The sequence below is a fragment of the Pleurodeles waltl genome, chromosome 10 (assembly GCF_031143425.1).
Source record: "Pleurodeles waltl isolate 20211129_DDA chromosome 10, aPleWal1.hap1.20221129, whole genome shotgun sequence".
NCBI classification, from domain to species: Eukaryota; Metazoa; Chordata; class Amphibia; order Caudata; family Salamandridae; genus Pleurodeles; species Pleurodeles waltl.
The window spans coordinates 1,022,121,269-1,022,148,034 of record NC_090449.1 but is presented as its reverse complement, the minus strand read 5'-3'; the positions used below and the strand labels follow the sequence as shown (position 1 = coordinate 1,022,148,034).

At 42.2% G+C, this 26,766-nt stretch overlaps 1 protein-coding gene across 1 annotated transcript in view; it reads left to right on the top strand.

Moving 5' to 3' along the window:
* GGCT (gamma-glutamylcyclotransferase) overlaps window positions 1-26,766 on the top strand; it is a 44,594-nt gene that overhangs the window by 2,090 nt on the left and 15,738 nt on the right. Inside the window, exon 2 of the mRNA XM_069211946.1 lies at window positions 17,184-17,329. Within this exon, the coding sequence (XP_069068047.1) occupies window positions 17,184-17,329 (146 nt within the window). The remainder of the gene's footprint in view (window positions 1-17,183; window positions 17,330-26,766) is intronic.

Sequence of the window (26,766 nt, the reverse complement as noted above, 5' to 3'; positions counted from 1 at the left end):
CATTGGGAACATATACCCATCGTGTTGTGCCAACATCACAGTGGGCCTCGGTCACAATGTTGTTGACCTTCAAAGACCATTAATGTAACGGAGATATCAGTGGGATATTGCCAGGAGAATAAGATATAGGTCTCCCTTTCAAAACCAAATACTGTATCCTGTTCTGAGCATTTGCAAAAATCAGGTGAGCTTTTCCTGAGTCGGGTGACTCCAGCCAAATACATTCAGCTACAGTCCATGTAGCCACCTTCTATTGGGATGGGATGTGTCCACTGTATGTTAAAAATACTGAAAGTAGCGGGCGAAAGAAACCGTGGGACTTCTACAGCAATGATATTACATGGGAGTTTAGTAGTCGGCCGAGGAAAGGGATTTCAGTTGCTACTGAGTTTATATTGTGGCACGTTCTTCAGACAAGCTGCCAATGCGCATTTGCAGGAGCACAGCATCCAGCGGTGTGGGGAGTGCTCAGTTGAAAGAGTGAGTTGCTGTGTGGTCTGTGGGTGAAGAGGTTGGGTTTTGTGCATACTTTGGTGTTTTGTGTGTGTCTGTGGCCCTTGTAGGAGATATTTTAGTGTAATGCATGATTAATGGAACACGCTTCTTATGTCGTTAGCTCTGCCTGTACATGAAGCGGAATATAGTAGTTGTAAGGGTTAGAAGGCATGTGGAATTGCTTACCATTCTAGACTGGCAATGGGTAAGGCACTTGGTTAAGTTTCATCAGCAGAGGAGATACCCACAGGAATGCATTGGCTTACGGGCAACCATGGTAAACGTCCTTTGGCATCTGCCCGGAAGCGGCTGAGCGCAACCCCTGCCAGCCATGACAGGTGATCTGTACGTTCAACCAGAGATCATGTAAGAAATTGTTAGGGCTCAACCAGGCCCTTTCATGCAGATCCAGGTCTTCCAGCATTGTAGTAGTCAGTCACCTGGTTCTGGTGCAGCTGGTGGAGGAAGGGTGCATCAGAACTTGTGGCAGTGGGCACGGGTTGAGGTAGGTTTTTGCCTCGGAAGACCCCCTGCTGTAAAAGCTGCAAGAAGGAGGGACTTCCACACTGGCACCTGAAGAGGTGACAATCTGATTGGCTACCATGATGGATCTCACAGGAAATGGATTGAAAGGGGTTGGGACAGCGCATGTGCAGAAAGCCAGTACAGAGAGGTTTTCGTAACTGCAACTTCCTTTGTTTAGAGAGAATTGCTAGGTCGCTGTTGAAAGCCTTTGACCACAATCCTGCTTGACAAGATGTATTTAGCCTGACGTGACTGTGACTAGTTGCCTACTAGTGTTTGTTCTCCCCCCTGACTGCCTGCGTTTTGTGCCTGCTGTCGTAAGGGCCCTCGTGTATTTTCCTGCATAACTTAACAAAACTTGATGCGGATTTCTTTCTTTCTTGTGACTCATGTTTTCTGCTGCCTCAACCTCTTAATCTCTTTTGGATGGAAATCTGGTGGTTGCATTGTTTACGTTGCTACCCGAGTTAGAAATAGAATTCTAGCAACAGTAGTGCCTTCCTGGCACAGGATACAGGTAGACATAGTTATCTTGTGTAAAGTCCAAAAAGGAGCGACAGAAGAGCCTTTACCAGGGATGCACTGGTTAAAAGCAGACATGTAACACATGGTAATGCTCGAGAGTCTATAGAGAAGAAACAGAGTAGCAATTCACCAGGATGCACAGGATACAGACATACTTGTTAATGTTTCATAGAGTGTAACCCGGAGCGACAGAGGTGCAACTCACAGACATGAACTGGTTGCAGGCAGACATGCTAAGACTAGGGCGTGGATTTTGCAGAGTTCTGCTACGCGGAACTCTGCGAACTGCTGAAAAACTCCTGTGCTGTAAAATCAGTGCAAACAGCATCACGCTGAGCACCAGAGGACTCTAACTTTTTTTTGCTGCTTGAGTATATTTTCATGCCTACCACAACTGCTCGCATTCAGAAATCGCACTCTCCAACTTAGCAATTTATTTTGCTCGCGCTCACCAACTTAACGTTGGCGAGCATCAGCAAAAGAAAAATCTCCGCTCTGTGTCACTTCGCGTATTTTTTCCGAACTCCACACTCCATGCAGAGTGGGGAAAACTCTGGTACCTCCACCTGCAGAGCAGAATTCTTCGCCCACCCCAAGCTAAGACATGATATTGCTTCAGAGGAGCAACAGAGTAGCAAGCCACTTTAATGCAGGGGATACAGGCAGACCTGTTAGTATTCCATAAAGTGATTGAGACCACCAGGCTGGCGGTAACCTGGCGGTGTTGGCAGTTCAACAGTGGCAGATCTGCCACAGTCATAATGGGGAGGTCGGACCGTTGCTTTGGCGGCGGTTCGACCTCCATTGCGGACCTGGAATGAGGCCCTGTGTTTCCGTAGGAAAATTTTTTTTTGACTTGCCTATATCTTTGGCACCGTTTGACGAATCTTCCCAAAATTTTCCAAAAAAAGTGCCCAAGTAATTCTTGTTTCAAGGTGATGTGTCAAGTGCGGGCCAAGAAAAAGCTGGGTGGGGGGTTCAAAAAAGTTATGTTTCCTATGTTAGTAACCATATGACCTTTGAACAAGGCTACAGCCCAAACCACTAGACTGAATTACCCTAATTTGGCAGAAAGCTTGCTTTCAGTATGCAGATTATGCTTTTACTTATTTGGTGTAAATCCGTTCAGTAGTTTTTGAGAAATTTAAAGAAAGCCATATTTGTATATATCTGGCAGCGATGACTTCACGTATAATGACAAGCTCCTGCAGGAAAATGCACAGCTCTGACTGGCAGCCAACATAACAACCAGGAAGTGTTGGCAGCCATCTTGGGACTTTGCTTCATCCGAGTTCCACATAAAAAGCATGAACAAGAAAAGGGGCCAGGGTAGAGACACCCTGAACCTTAGCTCTGGGGCTGGGATTCCAGAGGGACTCACCAGATCAAAAAAGTATTAGCATTTTTTTGCCACAAATTCGTGAAATTCGCAAATTTGTGGCAAAAAAATGGAAAAAAAAACCAATTGCGGGCTACTGCGCTTGTTGTGTGTGTTGTGTGTTTTTTTTTTTTTTTTATATATCCCCCAGGTGGGCCTGGTCCCGGAGGCATCATAAAAAAATAAAGAGGAGGGGGTGCACAGGCCGCCCTCCTGGGCTTCTCAGTGCCCCGGGGAACCCCACCTACACAGGGCTTATTTTAAATTTATTGTAGGGAGGGGGGACGTGTGCCCCACCTCGCATCCCCAGGGACCGCCAGCTCCCTGGGGCTTGATTGTATTTTAATGCAGGGGATGTGCCCCCCCAGACCCGGGGACCGCCAACTCCCCAGGACTTCCTTGTATTTGAATGTGGGAGGGGGGTGCAGCACTCCCTGCAGCCCAAAGGACCACCTCCCGGGGCAAAGATAGAAATAAAAAGAAAGGGGGTCTGTTTTAGACCGGCACCTTCCTGGGGCTAAATTCACAGTTGGAGGGGGGCCGCATGGCCCCTTTGAGGAGCCAATGATTTCCCTTGGTATGCCCCACCGCAGGGCCGGCTCCTGCTATGTCCTGGGATGCCCACCCCCAGGACATAGCTGTTTAATATTGCTTGGTGGGAGCTGACTGCTCCCACCAAGCAAAAGCAAACAAACTCCACTTTCTGCAAGTGAGAGCTGTCAAACAGCGTTCACTTCCAGAAAGCAGAGTTTTCATCTGTTTTCCTTGCACGCCAATATGCATATGGGGAAGACAGATGAATACATTGCTCCCGCAAGCAGGGTGCTGCTATTAAAAGCAGCACCCTGCTTGGGGAGCAATGCCAGCTACCACAAGACGTGGGGAGCCAGCTAGGACCGCAGGGGCCTTGAGGCTCCCCGCAAAGTTTTTTTTTTTTTCTCTCTCTCTCTCTCTCTCTCCCTCATATCCCATCCATCCCATCATGGGATGAGAGAGATTGTCATTGCAATAGTCTCTCAATGCCTTGACTTCAAAGAATTAGACTAGGATGATGTTCAGTACAAATGCTATAGTTACGTTTGGATGCAGAGTAGAACATAGGCACTTCTTGCCTAATGGTCAAGATCTTGTGCTGTCACTGAGTAGGCTGAAGGTTCAAATCCTAGTATCACTTGGCAGTGTGTTTGTTTATCTACTGGTGTTTTGATGGTTAAACCTTCCTGGTGATGGAACATTCACATTTGTTTACAATCACATACGTGAGTTGACTGTCATAGGTATGCTTGGAAACATCACAGTAAGGGGTCACCTGTGGCCTAAAGGTTAAGGTCACAGACCCTCACACTTTTCAGTGAGGGTTCGACTCTAGGTGTGCCTGTGGTCATTTTCATTCTTTAATTTCTTTTAAACTTCAAAAGATTAAGGTTCATACTGAAATGTGAACCCACTCATTTTAATTGACAAATACATTTTTATTTTTAATTTGTCCTGAAATATATAATTCTAAGTATATAATTCATCAAAGCCTAAAAAACTGTCTATCTCTGTCCCTCTGACTCTTTCTCTCTCTCTTTTTTGCTCTCTTTCAATCTTTCTTACACTCAGATACCCACTCACAGACTCTGAAGCACCCACTCACAGACCCAATAAGATAGTGACATACCCACTCTCATACCCAGACAGACACTCTCACAGCCACACTCACACCCAGAGAAACAGGTCGTGTCCAACTCCTGCTGTGTACCAACAAAGGTCATGTGCAGCACGTGGTTAAGGGGGTTGGCCGCAGCATCTGGCCACACATCAGGCCCTGTGGGCAACCCCTGCTGCGCAAAGCCAGAAGCCGTCCGCTTTGCATGGTTGGGTGGTTATAGTGGTTGGCCGTAGGCCAGGCCGTACGGCCCACTGCCACTGCACATGGCACGTGGCGGTGGTTGGATCATGGTTGGATCATGAAAATGACTTTACGTTAAGAAAACCATAGAAATTCACTGAAAAGCCAAAGGTTATAGGCACGTTATAGCTAGGCTAATATTTTAAACATACAGAACCATAGAAATGTACCTGTTATAGTTAGATCTATCTCAAGTAACTATAACTCGTTCCCTAAGGTAACTATAACTCGCACCCTCTTCATGCACTGCTAATTACCCTACAAATTATCAAATCAAATAATTAACATTTATAAAGCGCGCTACTCACCCGTGCGGGTCTCAAGGCGCTAGGGGGAAGGGGTTACTGCTGCTCGAAGAGCCAGGTCTTGAGGAGTCTCCGGAATGCGGAGTGGTCCTGGGTGGTCCTGAGGATGGTGGGGAGGGTGTTCCATCTCTTGGCCGCCAGGTAGGAAAAGGACCTCCCACCCGCCGTGGAGCGGCGGATGCGAGGGACGGTGGCGAGAGCGAGGCTGGTGGAGCGGAGAAGACGGGTGGGAGCGTAGAAGCTGAGGCGACGGTTGAGGTATTCTGGTCCCTTGTTGTGGAGGGCTTTGTGTGCGTGGGTGAGGAGACGGAAGGTGATCCTTTTGCTGACGGGAAGCCAGTGCAGGTGCCTCAGGTGGACGGAGATGTGGCTGTTGCGGGGTATGTCGAGGATGAGGCGGGCGGAGGCGTTTTGAATTCGTTGCAGACGTTTCTGGAGTTTTGCGGTGGTCCCAGCGTAAAGGGTGTTGCCGTAGTCCAGGCGGCTAGTGACGAGGGCGTGGGTCACGGTCTTTCTGGTGTCGGCGGGGATCCAGCAGAAGATCTTCCGGAGCATGCAGAGGGTGAGGAAGCAGGAGGAGGATACGGCGTTGACTTGTTTGGTCATGGTGAGAAGTGGGTCCAAGATGAAGCCGAGGTTGCGTGTGTGGTCTGATGGGGTCGGTGCGGTGCCAAGGGCCGTGGGCCACCAGGAGTCGTCCCAGGCGGTCGGGGTGTTACCGAGGATGAGGACTTCCGTTTTGTCTGAGTTCAGTTTCAGACGGCTGAGTTTCATCCATTCTGCGACGTCCTTCATTCCATCTTGCAGGTTGGTCTTTGCGCTGGTGGGGTCCTTGGTGAGGGAGAGTATCAGTTGAGTGTCGTTGGCGTAGGAGGTGATGATGATGCTGTGTTTGCGTACGATGTCGGCGAGGGGGCTCATGTAGACATTGAAGAGTGTCTGGCTGAGCGAGGAGCCTTGTGGGATGCCGCAAATGATCTCGGTGGGGTCTGAGCGAAAAGGAGGGAGGTAGACTCTTTGAGAGCGGTTGGAGAGGAATTACGGCACTCATGATAGCATCATTAAAAATATAAATGTAATATTTGCAGTACACTTTTTTACGAAAAAACTGCATGGCAGGGGCACGAGTTACACTTACCTTAGGGCACAAATTATAGTTACGTGAGATAGCTCTAACTAGAACAGGTGAATTTCCATGGTATTGTATGTTTAAAATGTGAGCCTAACTATAACGTCCCTGTAACCGTTTTTATTTTTTTAAGTGAATTTCTATGTTTTTTTTAAACTCTATTTCCTAAGTAAAACATCCCTTTACCCTTTTGTTTTTCAGTGTATATGTGTTTGTATATAAATATAGATATTATGTAGGTTATAAAAGCTAGAAAAATGAATCCTCAATTAAGCAATGATACACAATATGCAACCTCATAAATTAAAATAGAGATAAATGTTGGTTAAAAGATTAACCATACGTAATTATATATTTTAAAAAATGCAGAATTACAATAGAGATCAAGTTGACACTTCACAACTCACTTATTGACAAAATCGTTCATATAGCTCAGCTGCTTGCGTATTCTGAGACTCCTTCTTTGCACAACATTGTCTTGTACATTACCAGATGAAGTAACTGAACCATTTTAATTATTATTATCCTCGCCTGATGTAACACAAATTTACTTTTGTTTCACAACCACAACACAATTCAAATTTTAAGCCCATCCGTCCTCTGTTTACATGGCATTACTGAAGAACTTAAAACCCTTTTTGTACATTAGTCAAAATGAGAGCACTTGTTGGTTGCTCACAATGGTCCAGGTTCACTAAGTCACCCACCTGAACTAAGATATTTTTCTCTCCTTTTTATCTTGGCAAAAATAATATATTCTCCTCTTTTGATGAGCAATTTCCTTTTTTCTCCATTCACCCAGACCATTAAACTTCACACCTTTATTCCAGACCATCCAACCTGGACAGAGCAAGTTATTGGGTCTACCCTTTAAAAGTTTTTAAAAGGAATTTTCCAAGTAGAAGTAAGTGGAGTCATTCTGTAAGCTGTGATTCCTTCTTTCAATGCATCTCTCCAATCTATTTCATTAGCTCTAGCAAGATTGATAGTTTTCATTTAAGGTTTTATTCAACCTCTCTATGGCTCCATCAACCTCTGGGTGATAAATGGAGATCGAGATTTTTCATGTGCAAATTATCACATTTCTTAATGAACAGTTCAAATTCCCTTGAACAAAATTGAGGTCCATTGTCAGACCTAGGTAAACTCTCTCTCTTGAAAACTTCTCTTAAAAATCTCATAACACTTGATGACGAAATATCACATACATATGTCACTTCAACTCACCTGGAATACAGATCTGGCAACACTATGAGGGTGTGTGATCTTTACTTTTCAAAGGGCCAGCTATATAGCAACCTCATCCCATGGAAGAATTGGAGGTTTTCTAAACACCATTGGTATGTGTCATGTAACTAAAATCTTGTCACTATTACTACATTCAGTGCACTCACTGCACGTTCTACCTCCGTGTCCATTCCAGGTCACCAAAAGTTGAATCTCAACCTTTCTTTAGTTTTACTATGACCATGTGACCTTCATGGCCCAACAAAACCAGTTTACTCCTGAGTAACTGAGGAGGAATGAGTCTGGCACCCCTAAACAGCATTCCGTTACAACAGTAAGTTAATCTTTTACCACAGCCCACAGCTTATCAAGAGAGAAAACATTTATTGTTCTAATCAAATAATGACCTAGCTCAACGTGTTATCCTTAAACAATTCTGGCTTCCATTTTCAGCTGCTATTGCCCTATATGTTACCTCACACACACTTAGGGCCTAATTATGTATTTGGCGGTCTTGCGACAGCCAAACTCGCAGTGGCAGTCAGTCTGCTACACTCCTGGTGGTCCGACTGCCAGATTGCAACCCTGGTGGTCAGACGCCAAGGGACTGCCACCACCACCAGGATCGTGGAACCCAATGGGTTGGCGGCGGTCAGAGTTTTGGTCAGCCGCAGGGGTGCTGAGTTCAGCACTGCCAGGCTGATCACGAGTCCACTTTCTGCCAGCCTTTTCATGGCGGGGTCCCTGCCATGAAAAGGCTGGTGGAAAGACACTGCTGGGGGCCACATGGGTCCCCAGCCCAGCAGCCTCAGAATGCGCACTGTTTGCTACAGAAGACACTGTGCATTCTAGGGGTGGTGGGGTCACCCTCTGTGTGACGGTACTGGCCTCAGCTCCCTGAGGAGCCGAAGCCAATGCTGTCACACTGTTTCCACTGGGCTGACCATAATTAGGATGGGGGTGAGACCGCCAGCTCTGTGGCGGTCTCCCTCCCACAGCTCTGGCGAGTCGACGGTTGGCCCGCCAAACTCATAATCAGGCTCTTAGTTTCTCATCAACCAAATCATCTTGATCACCATCAAACAATACATTCTCACACCCGAGTTCAACGAAACGGTATCAACAGTTAACAGGCTAATGATTTATTCATTTAATCACAGGTAAATATTCCGCTGTCAAATTAAAGTTCTGTAAAGAGATTATCACCTCCTCGGTTTTTGAGGAAATTGAGCCTAATCCTTTCTTCAAGAAAAGCTCTTTGAGGTTTGTAATCTGTGCAAACCTTTATAGTCATGCCCCATATTAAATTTCAAAGCTTCTTCAAAGCCCCAAAATTGGCAAAGCCTCGCTCTCAATCACTAAGTAATTCACTTCTGCACCCTATGGACAATAAGAAGCACACATAATCAATTGTTCATCATGTTTCCTCTTTTATAGTAGGACAGCACCCAGGCATTTTGAGATGGCATCAGTGACCGCAAAGGTCTTATTACAAAGTACGAAAGCTTGTAAATTAGGGCCACTCTTAAAATCATCCTTGATGACATCAAACTCTTTTAAACACTCTTTATATCACTGAAATTGAATCTTCTTGTTCAACAGTTTCCCTAATCAGACAGACTTCTCTCTTTACCCTTTGATAAGTTTATTATAAAATTCCAACTTTATCAAGAAATAAAGTAACTCTCTGTTACTTGGTTCTTTCAAATTAATGGTGGTGTCAAGCAGATCCTTCTTGGGTGATACTCATTATCGAGAAATGTGATGACAGGATAGCTGACCTCAGTAACCCCACACTTGCCTTTGTCTTTTCTCAGTTAGACTTACTTCAGTTAGCTTGTTTAGCAGGAAACAGACCCTACCCTAAAATCATGCTCTTTCTTACTTTCCCAAGTTATAAGGAGATCATCTCCATAGCAGTGAACTCCTTGCAATACTGTAACACTTTTGGCATCATCCTCTGAAAAACAGACGTGGCCGATATGAGTCCAAAAGGCATCCATTTGAACTTAAATGCTGTCATGGGTGTTACATAAGCAGTTAACTCATGTAAGTCACTATCTAGCTCAATTTGATGATACACTGAAGCTAGATCAAGCGTCGTAAAAAGCTTGGCATCCTTGAGCGTCATAACGATCTCAACTTTAGTAGCAAGTGGAAACCTATGCACTACAACTTTGTGATTAGGAGCTCTTAAATCAATGCACAAATGTATATCTCCACTGGATTGATTAACAACCAAAGTAAGGGCTAATCACGCAGTGGCTTCAACAGATTCAATTACGTCTAGATCAATTAACATCTGTCATTCTTTGTTCACATTCTCTTGCATACCCTTGCATACCTCTTTAGTGTAATATGATGTTTATATCCCTTAAAGCAACCCGAAGAATCATCAAATAATGTTTTTAAATTCATGTTCAAAATCGGTGTGAAGATTTGCGATTTCTTGAATTTTTACTTGTGGATTAGCATTGGGGTTGAGTTTGACACATAGTAGTCTTTGATGTTGCTATGTGCTATGTGCTTGTAACGTTGATAGAAACATAACCCTCACCTAGTGTGCTACGGTTGCCCAAAACCAAACATGCAACAAAATATCCTATCATTTGGATAAGAATGCCTCCAAATCTTCTGAGACATTCATCCAACTCACATAATGTAGCATTACTCTCAAATTTCTCTTCATATGTTGCTTTCAAAATTATTTTCCACTTAGAACATGAGTCAAACCTCATCAGAATGATTAATGTTCATTATCTCACTTGTGTGATTGCTGTTTGAACTGTTACTTACTCCATCAACGTAGAAAATAATTTCTTAAGTAACCTCCTTCAACCATCTCTCTCTCTTTTTTATTCCGACTATTGCAGCCAAAATGTCCTTTCTTTGCACAGACATTGCAATTGGAATGTAAGGCAGGACCGTGACTAGCATTGGCTCTACGGCCTGATCTGCCACACCTGTAAACTTCTTATGAAATCTTTGTTTTCCTATCATTTACCCACTCAATAGTGATCCCTTCCTCTAAAGGAGAGTTCATCTTTTAGCCAGAGCTCCTACCTTACCTTAACATTACAGCTTTTTAACACAATTTGTTCTTGAATCCTGTTCCCTACCGCTCCCCCAAATGTACATGTTGACCAAAGTTTCCTTAAACTGGTAATATAGTCTTCAACTGCTTCTTTGTGACCATTCCCTTTTAACCCAAAGTAGTGTATCTCCATAATACTGGCAATATGAGGAAGAGAGTGTCTACCTAATTTTAAGATGCATATTTCATACTGATTCAGATTTCTCTGTTCTTCAGCACTAAGATCTAGTAATGTCTTTAAAAACCTACTTCCCCTTTCCACCTAAGATTAGTGTCACAAACTCCATAATTTGGACAGATTTCCTTCCAGTTGCTTGACTTTATAATAGGTAAAGGCATACACTTCTAACATGCAATGGAGCACATTCTAAATGGATGAATAAAATTTGCATTACAAGTCTTAGGGCCTGTGTCCAGACGTGTCAGATCGGGCATTTACCAACCTCAAGCAGACCCCAATAGCCAGCATGATTGTCACATAAATCCTCTCACTTTGCAGTCAGAGAAAGAAAAATAAACACCAAGCTCCCTAATAGACACAGCCTGACACTTAACCTGTGTCTTTGAATGCACAGCAAATGTGACAAGATAAGAACAAGATTTAAAGGCCTGTTTACAGAAAGCGCGTTTGTGGAAGAATACAGTAAATATGCTTTAGGCAATGGGAGAGACAAATTGAAGCTCAAGAGCCTAAAGCAAATAAAACCAGCAAATAGAAATCCAGAAAATGTGAGTTACAAGCCACACAGCCAATGGTAATCAGTGGGCATAATGCATTACTAGGTCAACTTCTGAAAGTCCCCAAGATGTCTTTAGCAAACCAGACAGCTGCGTTGTCTTGTAGGCTGCAACCTAAAAATGAAACTGCAACTCTAATCACAAGTATTAACTTCAAATGGTGTGTACCTCACATCACTTAATCTTTAACATTTGAAACAAACAAAATGTCTGAAATGTACTGTATGAGTTAAAACATCAGTCACAAGTTTGGGATTAGACACCCTCTTAAATGTGCTGCCAATGTCGTCAAGCAGTTTCCACTCACAATAGGGCTTGTTATTCCACACAGGTGTCTTTTTCTTGAGAAAGTAGGACTTGCTGTACCTCAGTGTCAGCACTGAAAGATGGATGCGGTCTAAAGCGATTGGTATGCCTGCTTGGGTCAGGATACGCCAGCTGATGTTGCTGTGTTTGCTGATTTCATAATATGAGCTGTGTGCTTGGACAAAACTATTGTTCTCTGTCCTACTTTTTTTTTTCCTGATACATCTTATTGTGCCAATTCTTTTGAGGATGCTCCATGTTTTCTTTGATGTTCCTGTGATGGGTACAAGGTTGTTCTGGATAGGGTATGCCATCCTAGTGTACCCACCACACATGGCCTCTTAAACCAAGCTTTCTGCAGGTTTGGCATCTGAATCTTTTATCCATGCCCTCAGTGGGGAGAAAACCTACATCCCCCCCTATTGGTTAAATCTTCTTGGTGCACAGCGATGTTTTGTGGTATGATAGGTGTCATCTGATAACACATCACAAGCTGCAAGAAAAATAAGTTCTCCTGCACATGGTAACACCTTTTTGGATTTCCTGTCTCTAGAGCGGCCCCTGGGGCTTCATGTCACACCCTTATTGCAGTTTTACAATGCTTCATTTGCCACTAGAGAATAAATCATGCCTAGAGCCCAGTCTGAACAGAGAAGACTTATCAAAACAGATGTTAATGCTTTGTAGGTCTGCCTGGAGATAAGCTGACTCACACACAAGACACCTCCAATCTAGGGTGTGACATTATCAGTACAAGTACAAGACTGCGACTTTAGATCTCAGTACAGCCCACAATGTTTATTACCATGATCTAGCCTTGGTAGCTGCTGTTTTGCATCTGTAGCCAACAACTGCTATCTCTACCTGAAAGACTGTTTTATTAGCTCAGTGCTAAAGGAGGAAATAGAGTCCAGTCTTGCCATAACACTCATCAAATTTGGTTCTGTGTTGACTGCCTCTAATCCTCCAAGCTGCTTTCCAATAAGATTCATTTAGTTTGTGTAATTCTGGTTTGTAGCTTGGCAAATGCCATGCATCATGGAGAGTATGATGACTGACTGTCAGGTGGTGTACCGCTACAGCAAGAACACCTTATTAGCCTGGTGGGTCCAGAGGCATCTTGTTCTACAGGTGGATTGCACGTAGTGGTCTCCCATGCAGTTACACATTTGTTCCCAGCACCATCATCTAGCAGAGAATTACAACTTGTTGCTGGACAATCATTACAAGCCTATCCCAATTCTACCATCCTTGTAACAGTGGGCACAACTTTCAATATTTTGGTGAGATGCCTTTTTGACCTGACCCACTTGCAGCTTATGGTTGTAAACAACTATTCAAAGATGGGAGGGAGTTGGAGCTGAAGGAAATATTTCTAGTATAGCAAACATTTCAATTAGCGATGCCACCCAGAGTGGTAATGAGACACACACACACACACACAACACCATGGCCCTCTTCTACTTGAGTAAACACGGGAGCACACACTCTTTACATTTCTGCAGTCTGTCAATAGAACAACCATGTTTCTGCTAATCCCTCGAAATGCTTGGTCAACAACACCAGAGCAGAGTGCCTAAGACTGTATCTGCGCCTTCTTCATTTGTGGAAACAAAACTAGGAGGTCGTTGACACCATCTTTGAAGCCTTCCATTGCCCAGTTGTAGATTCGGTTGCACTCCAACACAATTCCAGTTATTGTGACCGGTTCACCTTCTGGATGGAGTGGGGTCTGAAGTACTTATGGAGAGACCTTCTGCTGGATTTGGCAGGGACATTCTTGTATGGCTTCACTGTAGCCCATTTGTGACAATTTTGTAATCCCCAACAGATGTGGGGAGTTCTTCTCCAGAACCAAGGAGGCAGTCAAAAGGTACAATGCGTCGTCAGTCTAGTCCTAGTCTGACTGATGCATAAACCTTTTGGGTCTGATCTCATGTGTCATGAAGGTTTTTCCCATCAACAACATCTTTCATAGTCCAAACATTGTCCATTTGCATCAATGTCTGTAAGCCCAATATGCTTTAGAACCCTTCAAGTAATTCAGCTAGAAGAAGATGGGCACGAGGACTCGCCCTACCAATGTCTAACATAATGCAAGAGTGCCTTTTAAATGAGAAGGCCCCCTCTTGCATTCTTTCCAAGTCCACATGCCTCCTCCTCCCCAGAGGAGGCATGTGGACAACTTGTATATTGGGCACACTTTACTTTTTTATCTCGACATACCCAATGCTCCACTTTCTATTGACTTAACATTTTTTGGACTCAGCAATGCTAACTTTACACTTGCTAAGTCCATCGTTGCCACATGAACTGTGTTCTGTAGGACCCTTTGCTACATCTTCATGGTGCTGAACCTCAGTATGCTGCATGAGCACATGCATCAGAAATAAAACACCTTCTGTGGCATTCTCAAGGCGTGTGCCTGTTAGAAGCATATGCTGGGTGGCTAAATAGTGTACCTACAGACCTTCTTCCGTCTTTATTATTTTAGAGCTTCTTGTTGTATCCATGTTACATTTTTGTCTAGGTCTATGTTGTTTGATGCTACCTCCCCCCTCACATTTTTTATAGTCAATTGTTGTTGAATATAGCTATACATTGAAAGTATGAAGTGGGCTGCCAGAGCAAGAAATAGCTACCCTAATGGTGACGTTCACTCTTAGTCCTTTTGATTTTTTCCATTATCATCCCCCATTTCCTTCCTGATCTGACTTTAACCAGGTATCAGCTAACAAAAGTTCAATGAGTGGCTCCTTTTTTGGGTCGCAGTCTACCAGACAGTGCAACTGTCTGGTTTGCTAAAGACGTCTTGAGGACTTTCAAAGAGTTGATCTAAAAATGCATTCCACTCGTTGTTACCATTGGCTTTGTGGTTTGTAACTCACACTTTCTAGCTTTCCATTTGCTGACTTTATTTGCTTTAGGCTCTCCAGGTTCATTTTGGTCCTCCCATTGCCCAAACCCTGTTTTCTGTATCCTTGCGCAAACTTGGTTTCTGTTAACAGGCCTTTAAATCCTGTTCTTATTTCGCCAGATTTGCTGTGCATTCAAAGACCGAGGTCAAATGTCATGCACTGTCTTCCAAGGACACTTGTTTACTTTTCTTTCTTTGACTTCAAAGTGAGAGTATTTATGTGACAATCTTGCTGGATACTGGGGCGTAAGAAAGAGTTGTTTTTTCTAGCACATGAAAATGTTTATGTGTAAGTATTTCAGAAGATATCAGAATTATGGACCCCAAAATGAAGCACATTTTTTGTTATTTCTGAAGTGTGTTGGAAATAAATACTTTAATATGATCAAAACAAATCATTAAACTAGGTGATGCTATTTCCACACATTTTTGTCTGTGCACTGAATAGTTTTATTAGTAAAACTGTATGTCTATGCAAATGTAATGGTTATTTCAATTGAAAATGTCTGGTCTGTAATGGCAGTGTGCTACCACACCATGAATACTCCACTCTATACCACTCTACTCTGCACCACTCTACACCACAGCACTCTACTCTGCACCTCTCCACTTTGCACCTCTCCATGACACTGCACTCTACCCCACTGCACTCTATGCCACTTCATGCTATACCTTTCTACTCTACCCCGTACCACTCTACTCTATGCCAATGTAGTCTTCGCCACTGTACTCTACACCACTGCACTCTAGGCAACACCAATCTACTCTGCACAGCTCCAATCTGCGCCACTGTACTCTACATCACTCTGCAACACTGTACTCTGTGCCACTGCATTCTATGCCAATACACTCTATACCAATGCACTTTACTCCTCTGTAACACTCAACTCTGTGCTTCTGTACTCTATGCCAGTCCACTATACGCCACTCTAATCTACTTTGCACCACTGCACTCTATGCTATTGCACTCTACACCACTTTCCTCTATGCCATTACACTCAATGCCACTCTATGCAACTGCACTCTACCGTGTATCACTATGCTCTATGCCAGTTCACTGTCCTCTGAAACAATCTACTCTACACCACTCTTCTCCACTCTGCGACACTCCACTCCATTGCAACCTACTCTGCATCGCTGTACTTTGCGCCACTGCTCTCTACGCCACTGTACTGCACTCTGCTTCGCAACACTGCACTCTCTGCCAGCGAACTTTACACCACCCTAATCTGCATTACCCCACTCTGCCACTACACTCTATGGCACTATACTGTACTCTGCACCATTATATGCTACTCTACTCTAGGCCACTGCACTCTATGCCACTCAAGTCTACTCTGCACTCCACGCCACTGCCCTTTATGCCAGTCGACTCTACTCTGTTCCACTGCCTTCTGAATCACTCCACTTTACACTGCACCACTCTATGCTACTCTACTCTATGCCACTGCACTCTACATCATCACTCTACTGCACTCTATGCCACTACACTCTGTGCCACTACACTCTGTGCCACTACACTCTACTGTGTACCACTCTAATCTATGCCACTGCAGTCTACGATGCTGCATTGTACACCACTGAATTCAATGCCACTGCACATCAGTCCACTCTATTCTATGCCACTACAGTGTATGCCACTCTGTGACTCCACACTATGCCACTCCAATACAGGATACTCTTGACCACTCCACTCTACAACACTCTACTCCACTCTTCACCGTTCCACTCTACGATACTCCACGCCCCTCTCCTCTATGCCACTAACCCTTAGCCATGCTGAGCAGCAGCCACGCTGGTGAAAAACATGGCTAAAACACATTGGCAAAGCCAATAACTCTTGGATAGGCAAGACCTATTGGCTTTGCCAGTGCTTGTTTCGAGAGGGAAGCAGGCATTAGTGGGCATACACCCAGGGAAGGGTAAGCATCCTGCTTGTGACTTTCACCTGCATACCCATTGCAGTGCTCTAAATTAAAAGCTTTTACAACAAAGTAGATATCAGTCTAGATGTTAGAGATACCCACAATTTGAAATGGGAAAATGCAAAAGGACTTAAAGTAACTGAGGCGCTATAAAGGTATGTTTATCTCTGGAGCAGTCCGGCCTGGATTTTGGGGGCCTGTTCTTCAGAATGATAATCACTTCAACACTGTGGAGTATATATGAGATCAATGGTGTTGTATGTATCATAAGGTTTACTCTCCATATGTATCTATTTCACCATCTCATACAGAGCATCTGTCTCATTAGACATGAGGGAGATTAGCAGTCTCTTAGAACTCTCAAAAATTGTACATCTGAATCCTCCAATCTCAAAATCACTCTCATAGGTAAAGGTCACATGCATTTATTTGGGTGTTTTACGTAATGCCAATATGGAGCCTTTTAGCTGCTACTGAGTTGTTGGAGTCACAAAGCACCAGAATGCTCAGGTTGTGCACTGTAGTATATTTGGTATGCACTTAATTTAGAGCATCCTTGTAACAAAACATGGGAGGAGAAAAATATCACCATGGCTAGCTAGCCTGTCTCTTTTCCTCTAAATTGAAGTGACACAGTTGGCTTTGTATCTGCAGCTCAGTTATGTTTGTAACTTGCATTCCCTAAGTCCTGATTGCATTGCAATTCCATTTGTTTTCATTGGCAGGATTTTAAGCTGGCTTTTGGCAATCGGCGAGGAAGAGAAAATGGACGTTGGCACGGGGGCTCGGCTACCATTCTTCAAAGCCCAGGAGATGAAGTGTGGGGAGTGGTCTGGAAAATGAACATTAAAAATTTAAGTTCACTGGACAAGTAGGTGAATTATCATTTCAAAATCTTGCAAGTGCATTAACGACAGCAAATCTAGCTGTTGTTCAATAAAAGAGTCGAGGTCTGAGGAAACAGAGCTCACCCAGACTAAGAAAGGGGCTTCACCATTATTCTCTCTGTCGATCAGACCACAACCCGGGCGAGCCTCGACTTCCCTTCGTTCACAGTTGTCTCCTGCTGAATGGCTTGGGTTCGTCACTCAATAGGTTGTAGATAACCATGACTTTTTTTTTTATCACAGTTCACCGCACGTTCTTTTCTGGACATTGGAATAACACCATAAAGAGTTGGTGGTGACTCTCCTATTTGGCTACATTTGATGCTTGAAGGGCTGTGGGCCACAGCCTTTGCATTTATTCATCATGGTAAGTGGAGTTGTCTTTCTGGAAAAACAGGACCAGCCACTACCATCCTCACCTCATCAACAAACCCAAACCAGTCCAGAATGGATGCACCTGACTTTATTTGCTTTAGGCTCTCCAGGTTCAACGCTGCCGGTCTTGTTCACATCCCTCACCCCAAGTCCGCCTTTAACTCCCTCCCCTTCTGGTAATACTCTGCCCTGCCCACTCTCCGAATAAACGTGAACCAGCCATCATTGACCTCATCACTGACTACCTGCTGGACTTAAAGCTTCGGTGCAGAAAAATATCTCCCCTTCACTTCTGAACTGGTCTTTGATGTACTCATTTAAGAAGGTTAGTTCTTCCTATGCCACATTGCATCATGAAATACTGATGGTGGCCTCACCATCATCAACATATTCGCCTTGGTGTTGTCTCCTCTCCAGCTGTCCCTCTCTCGCTCTGCGCAACTCCCTTAAAACCTATCTTCCAACCTTTCACTTTCAGTCAAAATCAGTGCCATTCATTTACAGACCTCAGGGCCCTAACCCACGTTTGGTTGCACAGTACACCAAAGTCTGAGCACGTCTTAACAGTTTATTTATGTAACACCTAGCCGGGAGATGTCCACCTATTAGGTTACCAAGCCACTAACAAAATGAAAGAATCATTCCTCTTTCTAGTTATGTCTCAATCCTTTATCGTGTCACTTCTACCACTTGTTTAGAAATTTACATCACCTCTTGTGCTTTCGTTGCCTCTCTTCTTCGCATACTCAAACCCCAGAATTCATCACTTTGAAACTCTTTTGCTATATCACACTTCACTAAATCACATAAGAGCCATCTCCAGCTCTTCTACGGTATGACTTTCTTATTCAAGATCTTACCTATGAGTTAACTACTTACTCACAATCACTTAATGGTTGAATTTCTCAAGGCCGTCACTGTGCACCATAACCATCAAACCCGTGTACTTCTCTTTTAAGCCATAGAGATAGAATTTTACCCAAAGCCTAGGATTTGGCACTGTATCATACCCCATCTCACTAAAGCAGCTGGTAACACCTGCAAAAAAGTCATAATCAAAGCCACATCTAATTCCTAAAGCCATAGAATCTTGCTTCCCGGAAACAAGAATATAGCCCACTTCAGAACTGTAAATCACTGCATCACTTTTATCTCAGACCTCAATTCTTCATAGTTCAGTTCAGATGTCAATAGGAGACCAACCCCTTTCTCAACAATAAAACCAACTCCATCAGAATCAACGGACACATCGTCACACCTCTCACTCTAGGATATCTTTCATATACTCTACCTCCCATGATGACATTTTTCTGTTCCTGTTTAGAGCTATAGCTCTGCAAATGCAATTTCACAATCACTATGAAACTTTCTGCACTCTTTGCAACCCAACCTCCAATACAGATGTAGGAAAGAAAGAATCCTTTTTCCAAGAATCTGATTATGTAGCCATTTGTCACTATCCTCTACCAAGCCATGGCCATCCGCTATCCGTGCGGAGGCATCTGTCCAACTTAAATATTTTTTCCTCCTGTTTGCTTATTAACAGTTGGTTCAATTGGAATCATTTAGACTCCCTCAATCATCACTCATGGCATCTTTAAGGACACACCCTAACACCCATTTTATTCAACATACATTTGTAAACTTTGGGTGCTCTGTTGACCAGCCCTGAAAACCCAGTCCATCAATACTCCAGTAACACCGAGCTCTACCTTGGGGTATCAAGACTATTGGACATCAACAGCCTTAGATTTTTTTCGCAACTTCACCGAAACCTGAATGGTGACCTTTAGTTTAATCCCACATAACACAGTTTACTGTATGCAAGTTTGTGATATTTACAGAGTACAATCCTAGCCGAAAGGCAGAGGGCACTGTACACGATTGTTGTCTTGTGTGGCAGAACCCACCAAACTCCATTACAAACCTGGTTATTTGATCTGAAGCTGCATGACATCACATCCTCTTACATTGAGGGAAGTCCAATGCTTGTCCATTTACATTTTTGCCTCATTCAACACATATATCAACATGAAGGTTTATAGCTTTATGGTATGAGCTAAACCTTCTTCTAAAAATCCATGCACCCTTCCCCTTGCCAAATTCAAATCTCACTGTATTCTATGTGAAGCAGACTCATGCTTCCTAAATCGGTATTTCATGGGTCTGCCTATCTACTCCTAGTCATGATTCCAGAAAGCTAACAAGAAAGCCCGGTCTTGCAACCAGCATTTTCCTTGCTGTGCACCCAGGTTCTGAAGTGACCTGCCATCTCCTCCTTAATCCCCCTGAGAATGCCCCCTCTATCAACCTTTTGAAGAAGGACACAAGAAGACGGTAGAATTTGAGTTGATAGGCAGATCTGAAAAGGTGAGCCTAATATGAGGTAGTTGATGGCCTGCTAAAGTGCCTAGATCTCCCTGTACTGCTACTCTTCACATGCCCTGGGAACCGGTGTTTTTCATAAACTGCTATTACTTGTGAGTGATAAACAAACACTATGGTGGAGGTTTTTTAATGTAACATGATCCCTTTATGAAATAAATACTGCCATTTGATTCCTGGAGTGGCATATTTCCACTTAACTGTTGTTGTGTGGTACCGCCAACATTGCATTGTCTACAGGCAAGTGCACCAGCCATCTTAATAATTGCTTATGGTTAATGTAATCATTTACACCAATTTATATGGGTTGATATATTCTGATGCAAAAAATGCCATCTTTCAATTTAAAAAAACAACTTTTAATAGACCTTGTTCTGTGATTGTGATGCAGCAGAATTAGCATGTTTTGAGCACTTGGTGGTCCTGCAATTTTTGTGTGCCACATTTTTAACCAATTTCACAAACGTCTATGCCAGCACACGTAGGAAGAAATACATTTGCTGGCTAATAAGTGATGAGTGCAGACAACACTCTCCCTTTGTGAATAATGGTCAGATGTTGTGACCGAACAGAATGACAAACAGCAAAAATGCTTTACTAGTGTTCATGTTGAAAGAGCATATTTAGGGTCCTGAGTAACTTTATAACATTTTGGGTGGGTTTCTTTCAGAGGCTTTTTAGAAGAATAGCACTGACTGTACCCATGTTTCATTCCCAGCACTGATATGTGCAAACACATATTTCATATCCCCAAATTGATGGAACCTCTTACTTCCAATTGCATGTTGCACATGCTGATTGTCTTAATAGTGGTGTATGAGCAAATATTGAATAAACACTATTGCGATACTAACATTGTTGGAAGAAAATCAAGAAACAAAATATTGAATTTACATACTTGTAATGAAAAGTACACAAATATCAACTACAAAAATATCTTGACCCAAAATACTGACGTTAAATAGATAGGTGTATATATATTTAGATTTATTTAACATTAATTTAAAACATTTTAAAAAGGCACATAAACATTAATTTAATACATTTATAACAAAATAAGTTATACAAATGCATACAACTTTAGAAAGATATAGGTAAATGTAAAAATAAATTCTACATTTAAAAAAGATTAATACATACAATATTAAATTAATTCTAAACTAATTATTCTAAATTTAAAAAAAAAAAAAAGTTATAGTTTAAATAATACAACACACCATATATACTATTAATTTAAAAACATAAAATATACTATATAATTATAAAACTGTTAGAAATACATTTTAGAAATCAGTGACGAAAATTAATATTTGTTATACATCAAAACAAAATAATATATATATTTTTTTAAATATAAAGTTTTACTTTAAGTACTGTCAACATATTTCTTAAAATGCTGCAAAACAAATAGTAACCAAACTGTGATCAAAAACATTTTTTTTTTAAAACTATTCAAAAAGACTACAGTAATTTCAATCCTACAAAATGTAGGAAAAAATCAGAAAGTTTGGTTGGCACCAATTACTCGTCAGATTCAAAGTCCAATTCAACAGACACTGTGGTCAAATGTACTCCAGCCCAACAAACCTTGAGAAAAGTGCATACATTAGATGGGGCTCAGATTTACTCTAATCTAATAAACATTGTGGAAAGTGCATACATTGGTGGCGTCAGATTTGCTATTCTCGCTTCAATCTAAAAAAACGTTAGAGAGAGTGCATACAGTGGGGTAAGATTTAGGGGCTCATTATGAGTTTGGTGATTGGACGAGCTGACCGGCAAACTTGTGGGTATGGCTGTCTCACCCCTGTTGGATTATGATGTTCCCACTGGCCTGACCGGCAGGAACATCGTATTACGACATACCCGCCGGTCAGCCGGAAACAGTGCTACGGTATTGGTCTTGGCTCCCTTAAGGGCACTACAACACCCTCTGCACTGTGGCTGACCATGAGTCCGACCGCCGTCAGCCCGCCAGGAGCCATGTTCCTGGCAAGGACGGCAGTCCCCTGGCAGTCAGACCGCCAGGAAGGCATTTCTAATATTCGCACTCCAGTTTAACAACCATTGCAGAAAGAGCATATATTTGGGGGAAATCACAGTCACCACACCCAAATAATATAATTACCTGTTAAAAATAAATTTGAGAAAACTAAAGGCCATTGGCATATTTTAACAAAAATTGATTCCATTTTTCAAACATGTAGGAATACAAATATTTAATGGAAGTAATTTATTAAAAATATTTCTTTAAATAATCATTATACCGACACTTCCCCATAAAAGAAACATTTGAAAAGTCTATCTTAAAATATAATACATTTTCGAAAAAGTGTTCCTGTTTTAACAAATATTCATATTTAAATAACAAACTATTGAAAACACAGTCAAACACACTAAATATGGCACAATCCACTCAAATAGGTATTTTTAGAAGTGACATAAAATATTTACAATGTAAAAATCAACATAATATATGATAAAGTTATAAGTTTTAAATTGTTTTATTTAAAAATCCACCCACTCCTCCATTAACTACCACACCCAGAATTAAAATTTTAACCCGTAAGATAAAAACATTTAAACAAATGAATAACAATTTAAACGTTTCAAATTTAACGTATTAATCCATGAAATTAATCAATATATAATTTTTAAAAATATCCACCGATACCCCAAATAACTCTACAACCTGAACTTAAATTTAATATATAAATTAAAAAATAAAAATAACAGTGAAGAATGATCACAATCAACATATTAATCAATTAACATTAATATGTCATTAATAAAAAAATAAACGTATCCCACCCAATCTCCTCTATGGCAACCCAGTATTTGCATTGACACATTAAACTGGCAAAGCATGTTGCAAAAAGGGCATTTACCATGATAGACATTTCTTTACCCTAGGGCAGTTTATGGAGTAAGGAAACCCTGGTGAATAAGTAGTCTTCTAACAGAAGGCAGGAAAATATTTAATTCTTAAGATCCTCTTCACTGCCTGCTGATAGTCAGCAATGTACAGTCTACAACTAGCCCTTGATTTGTGAAGACCTCTGCGTTAATCTTTTTAAATTGCCAAACATCCCCAAACAAGATTTTCAGCAAAGTTATCCAGTTTCTGTTTGAGGGATATGTGTTTGAGCAAATGGTATCTTAACAGTTCCTTTCTCGACAGAAAAGTAACTTGGCCATGGCCTTGTCTCTTTCTGCTTGTCAGCCTCTCTTGCTCTGAGGACCAAATGAGTACTCCCAAAAAGGATTAAAGAAAATCTCCATTTCACATGTCTCATTTTGATTTTTGTGTCTACTCTTCTAAGGTGATCTCCTTTCTTTAAAGAACACAGCATTGTGTGTCACATTGAAATTAGGCCCGGGTGCAAAACTCAGCTCTGCTGGCCTAGTTTTCGGAATTCTGGCACTTCGTGCTACACAGAGTAGCACGGAGTTCCCAAAGTCTGCCATCCGGTGCAAAGCAGAGTTCCGTTCACATGGCGCGTGCCCAAAACTGTTGTTTTTGGTGTTCGCGAGTGGCACAATACTCTGAGGCCACTAGCAAGTGTGCTAGATTTTGCGCCCGCTCACACGGCTTCCAGATGCGACAGTGCCAAAAACAGTGTCACCAGTGACCGCACCTGGAATAGATTTTCTACTCGAGATGCAGCTAAATCTAGTGAAAAAGAGGTTTTTGAGTGGATTTTCTTTCCCAATAGAGCCTTCCAGTTGTCTTTTAGTGTGAGAAGCCTTTAAAAAAGAAAAAAACATTCCAAAAGAAGGAAGTGCCCCAGAGTCTTCAACTTCCTGTTCCTGTCCAGCAGGCTCCTCCCAGTGCTTTGTCCATCTCTTGGTCACTTTTCACTTGGATTTCGAGGTGGAAGCACCACTCTTTGCCTCCTGGATATATACCTTTGGATTTAAGGGCTTCGTTTTTGTGATATCACACAATTGAGTTACAAAGGGTGTTGTTTGTTTGCTTGGGCATGCACCAGTATTTCTCTGTACTTTAATTTGATTTTTACATTTCATTGAGGTGGGTGGCCTGGAGTTTAAGTAGGGGCCTGGCTATTTTTTTGCATTTCATTGATTTTTTTCATCTTTTGTAAAGGAAAATTGTTGCACAGCTCAGTACCTTTTCTCCATGTTTTACATTTACAATATTCATTTATCTTACTATGTGGCCTAGACTTCCAACAAGCCATATAGCCATTAGGCCCAGTACTAGTCATCAATGCATGAAAAAAAAGTTTCTGTGATATGTTTTTAAAACTTCAATTAGGGCAGGGATGGCATTGGATTAAATTTAAAATGTTTGCTATTGTTTGTATTTCATTTTTTTTCTGAAAAAAGTGTATATGTGGGATAATATTTGATGGCATAGGAGGATGTGGGCTGTTGTAATTTTTTTTTATAGCTCAGTTAATTTTTGTGTTTTGTATTGTTGAATTAATGTTAGTGTTTTCTTCAGTGTTACCACCATGCCTCCTTTTTCTGGCTAGTGTGTGTGTGTGTGTGTGTGTGTGTTTGTCATCGGCCACCATTTGTCTTTGTTCCCCATGCCATGCGGCCAGGGGCCATTTTTTAATAATCTATGTCTATAGGCTTGCATGTTGTCTTTGTTCCCCATGCCTCCTTGCTCGCTGGTGTTGTTTGACCATGTGTCTGGTGGCCATTTTGTGCACCCAGCCAGTGTGTTTTTGCCATAGGCTTGCATGTGTTCATTGCTCCCCATGCCTCCTTGCTCGCTGTTGTTGTTTGACCATGGGGCTGGCTTCCATTTTGTGGATCCAGCCAGTATGTTTTTGCCATAGGCTTACATGTGTTCTTTGTTCCCCATGCCTCCTTGCTCGCTGTTGTTGTTTGACCATGTAGCTGGTGGCCATTTTGTGCATCCAGCCAGTGTGCCTTTGCCATAGGCTTGCACGGATGGATGTGATACCAGTTTAATGATATGCTCGGGGATCGTTGTAGTATATGTGTACTAAAAGAATATGATGATGAACAATGCTTATATTATTTCCTTCTTTTCTTTTTTGCATTTTTCATTTTGCACCTCCTTTCCTCAAAATAGGTTTCTTTCTTCTTGTCCTCCCATACAAACATCGGCAATTGTTGATCATTTGTTCAATTTAATTTTTTTATTTTACTTTTTTCATTTGTACTTTTACATTTTTTCATTTTAATTGTTTTCTGCATTTAATTTCTAATTTTTTTTAAAAAAAAATTCGATTTAAAAAATATATATTATTTCTATTTATTTAATTCAGCATTTTACCTTGATCCATCTACCCTCTATAGACGCACAGCCATGCTAGAGCATTCAGTTTCTTTAGGTGTATAATTCAATTTCCTCCTAGACACCCTGGCTGTGATGCACTGCAGACACATCAGCAGTATGATTCATTTTTGTAATGATTATTCAATTTCCCCTGGACCACCTTGCGTCATAGATTTTTAAAGGAATATTCCATTTACTCATGCACCTCTGTCTGAGTACCACAGGTGTCGGTTCAAAATAGATGGAGATAAAGCAATGAGCTATATATGCATGTTGTGTTGCCTGATTTGAAATGAACTTTTATGGAATGGTGGTTTGACTTCACAATGTTTGGATAAATTGGTATTTATTACATAACTAACCAACCACACTAATAATGCATTTGTCTGTACTATTTCAACCTGCAACAATGCCATGTTTCACTAACTACATGTTTCTCTTGGTTGCTTTTAGGTGCACAAGAGACAAAGAGACATCACTCGTACTGCCAAAGAGAAGGCCTGTACAGTGATTTCAGTCCTCTAATCTCTTCCGCTTGTGCAGCTAAGTACCACTGAGAGCTTTAATATGGCCCCATAGAAAGTTGCTCTGAAGAAAGTGGTCAGTGAGAAGAAGCAGCTTTCTACCGGTGGCGTGCCGACCGCAACCTTTTTCAGGATATGTGTGCCTGCCACACCGGCCTCCGGGGAGGAACCTGGGAGCAGCACTCCGGCATCAACAGCACCACCTCATCCTAAACCCAAGAACATGTCTATCAGTGAGGCATCCACTGCTATCATGGCGACGAGCAGTGACGCTGAATTGGATTTGTCCCTTTCGCAAAGTAATACTCAGTCATTTCAGGAAACGAAGCAAAGTGGACAGCAGCCACACCCAGCAATAGTAGATCTTCCTGAAGTTGGAACAGAACAAGAGGTCAAGATTCCTGCTGAGCAAGAACCTCCTCTTTTAGAATAAATGTCTGCCAAATCACCAGCAAGAAAAAGGAAGGGCACTACTCCACGATCTTCTTCAAGCACCACTTCTGATGCCGATGATAGGCACATGGAGTGGACCCCAGCAGAGTCTGGGAGATGCCAGGAGAGGCAAGGGAAAATAAAAGTTCCTGAAAGCTTTAGAATCATGGAAGGGAATGATGAGGAGGATGACCACAATAAGCCAGTCATTGTGGGAGCTGGCACAGAGGAGTCCGACAATACTATTCAACCTGTTCCGAGGGATGTGGCACAGGTAGCACTGCCAGCTCCCATATTTATAAAGCCCCAGCTGAGACCTGCACTAACTCCTACCTCAGTAGAAGAATGCACTGCAGAGAGGCCATTGATGACACACCCACCTACCTCCAGTTCTTCATCAGGCATTGGCAGTGGCCCACTAAGAAAG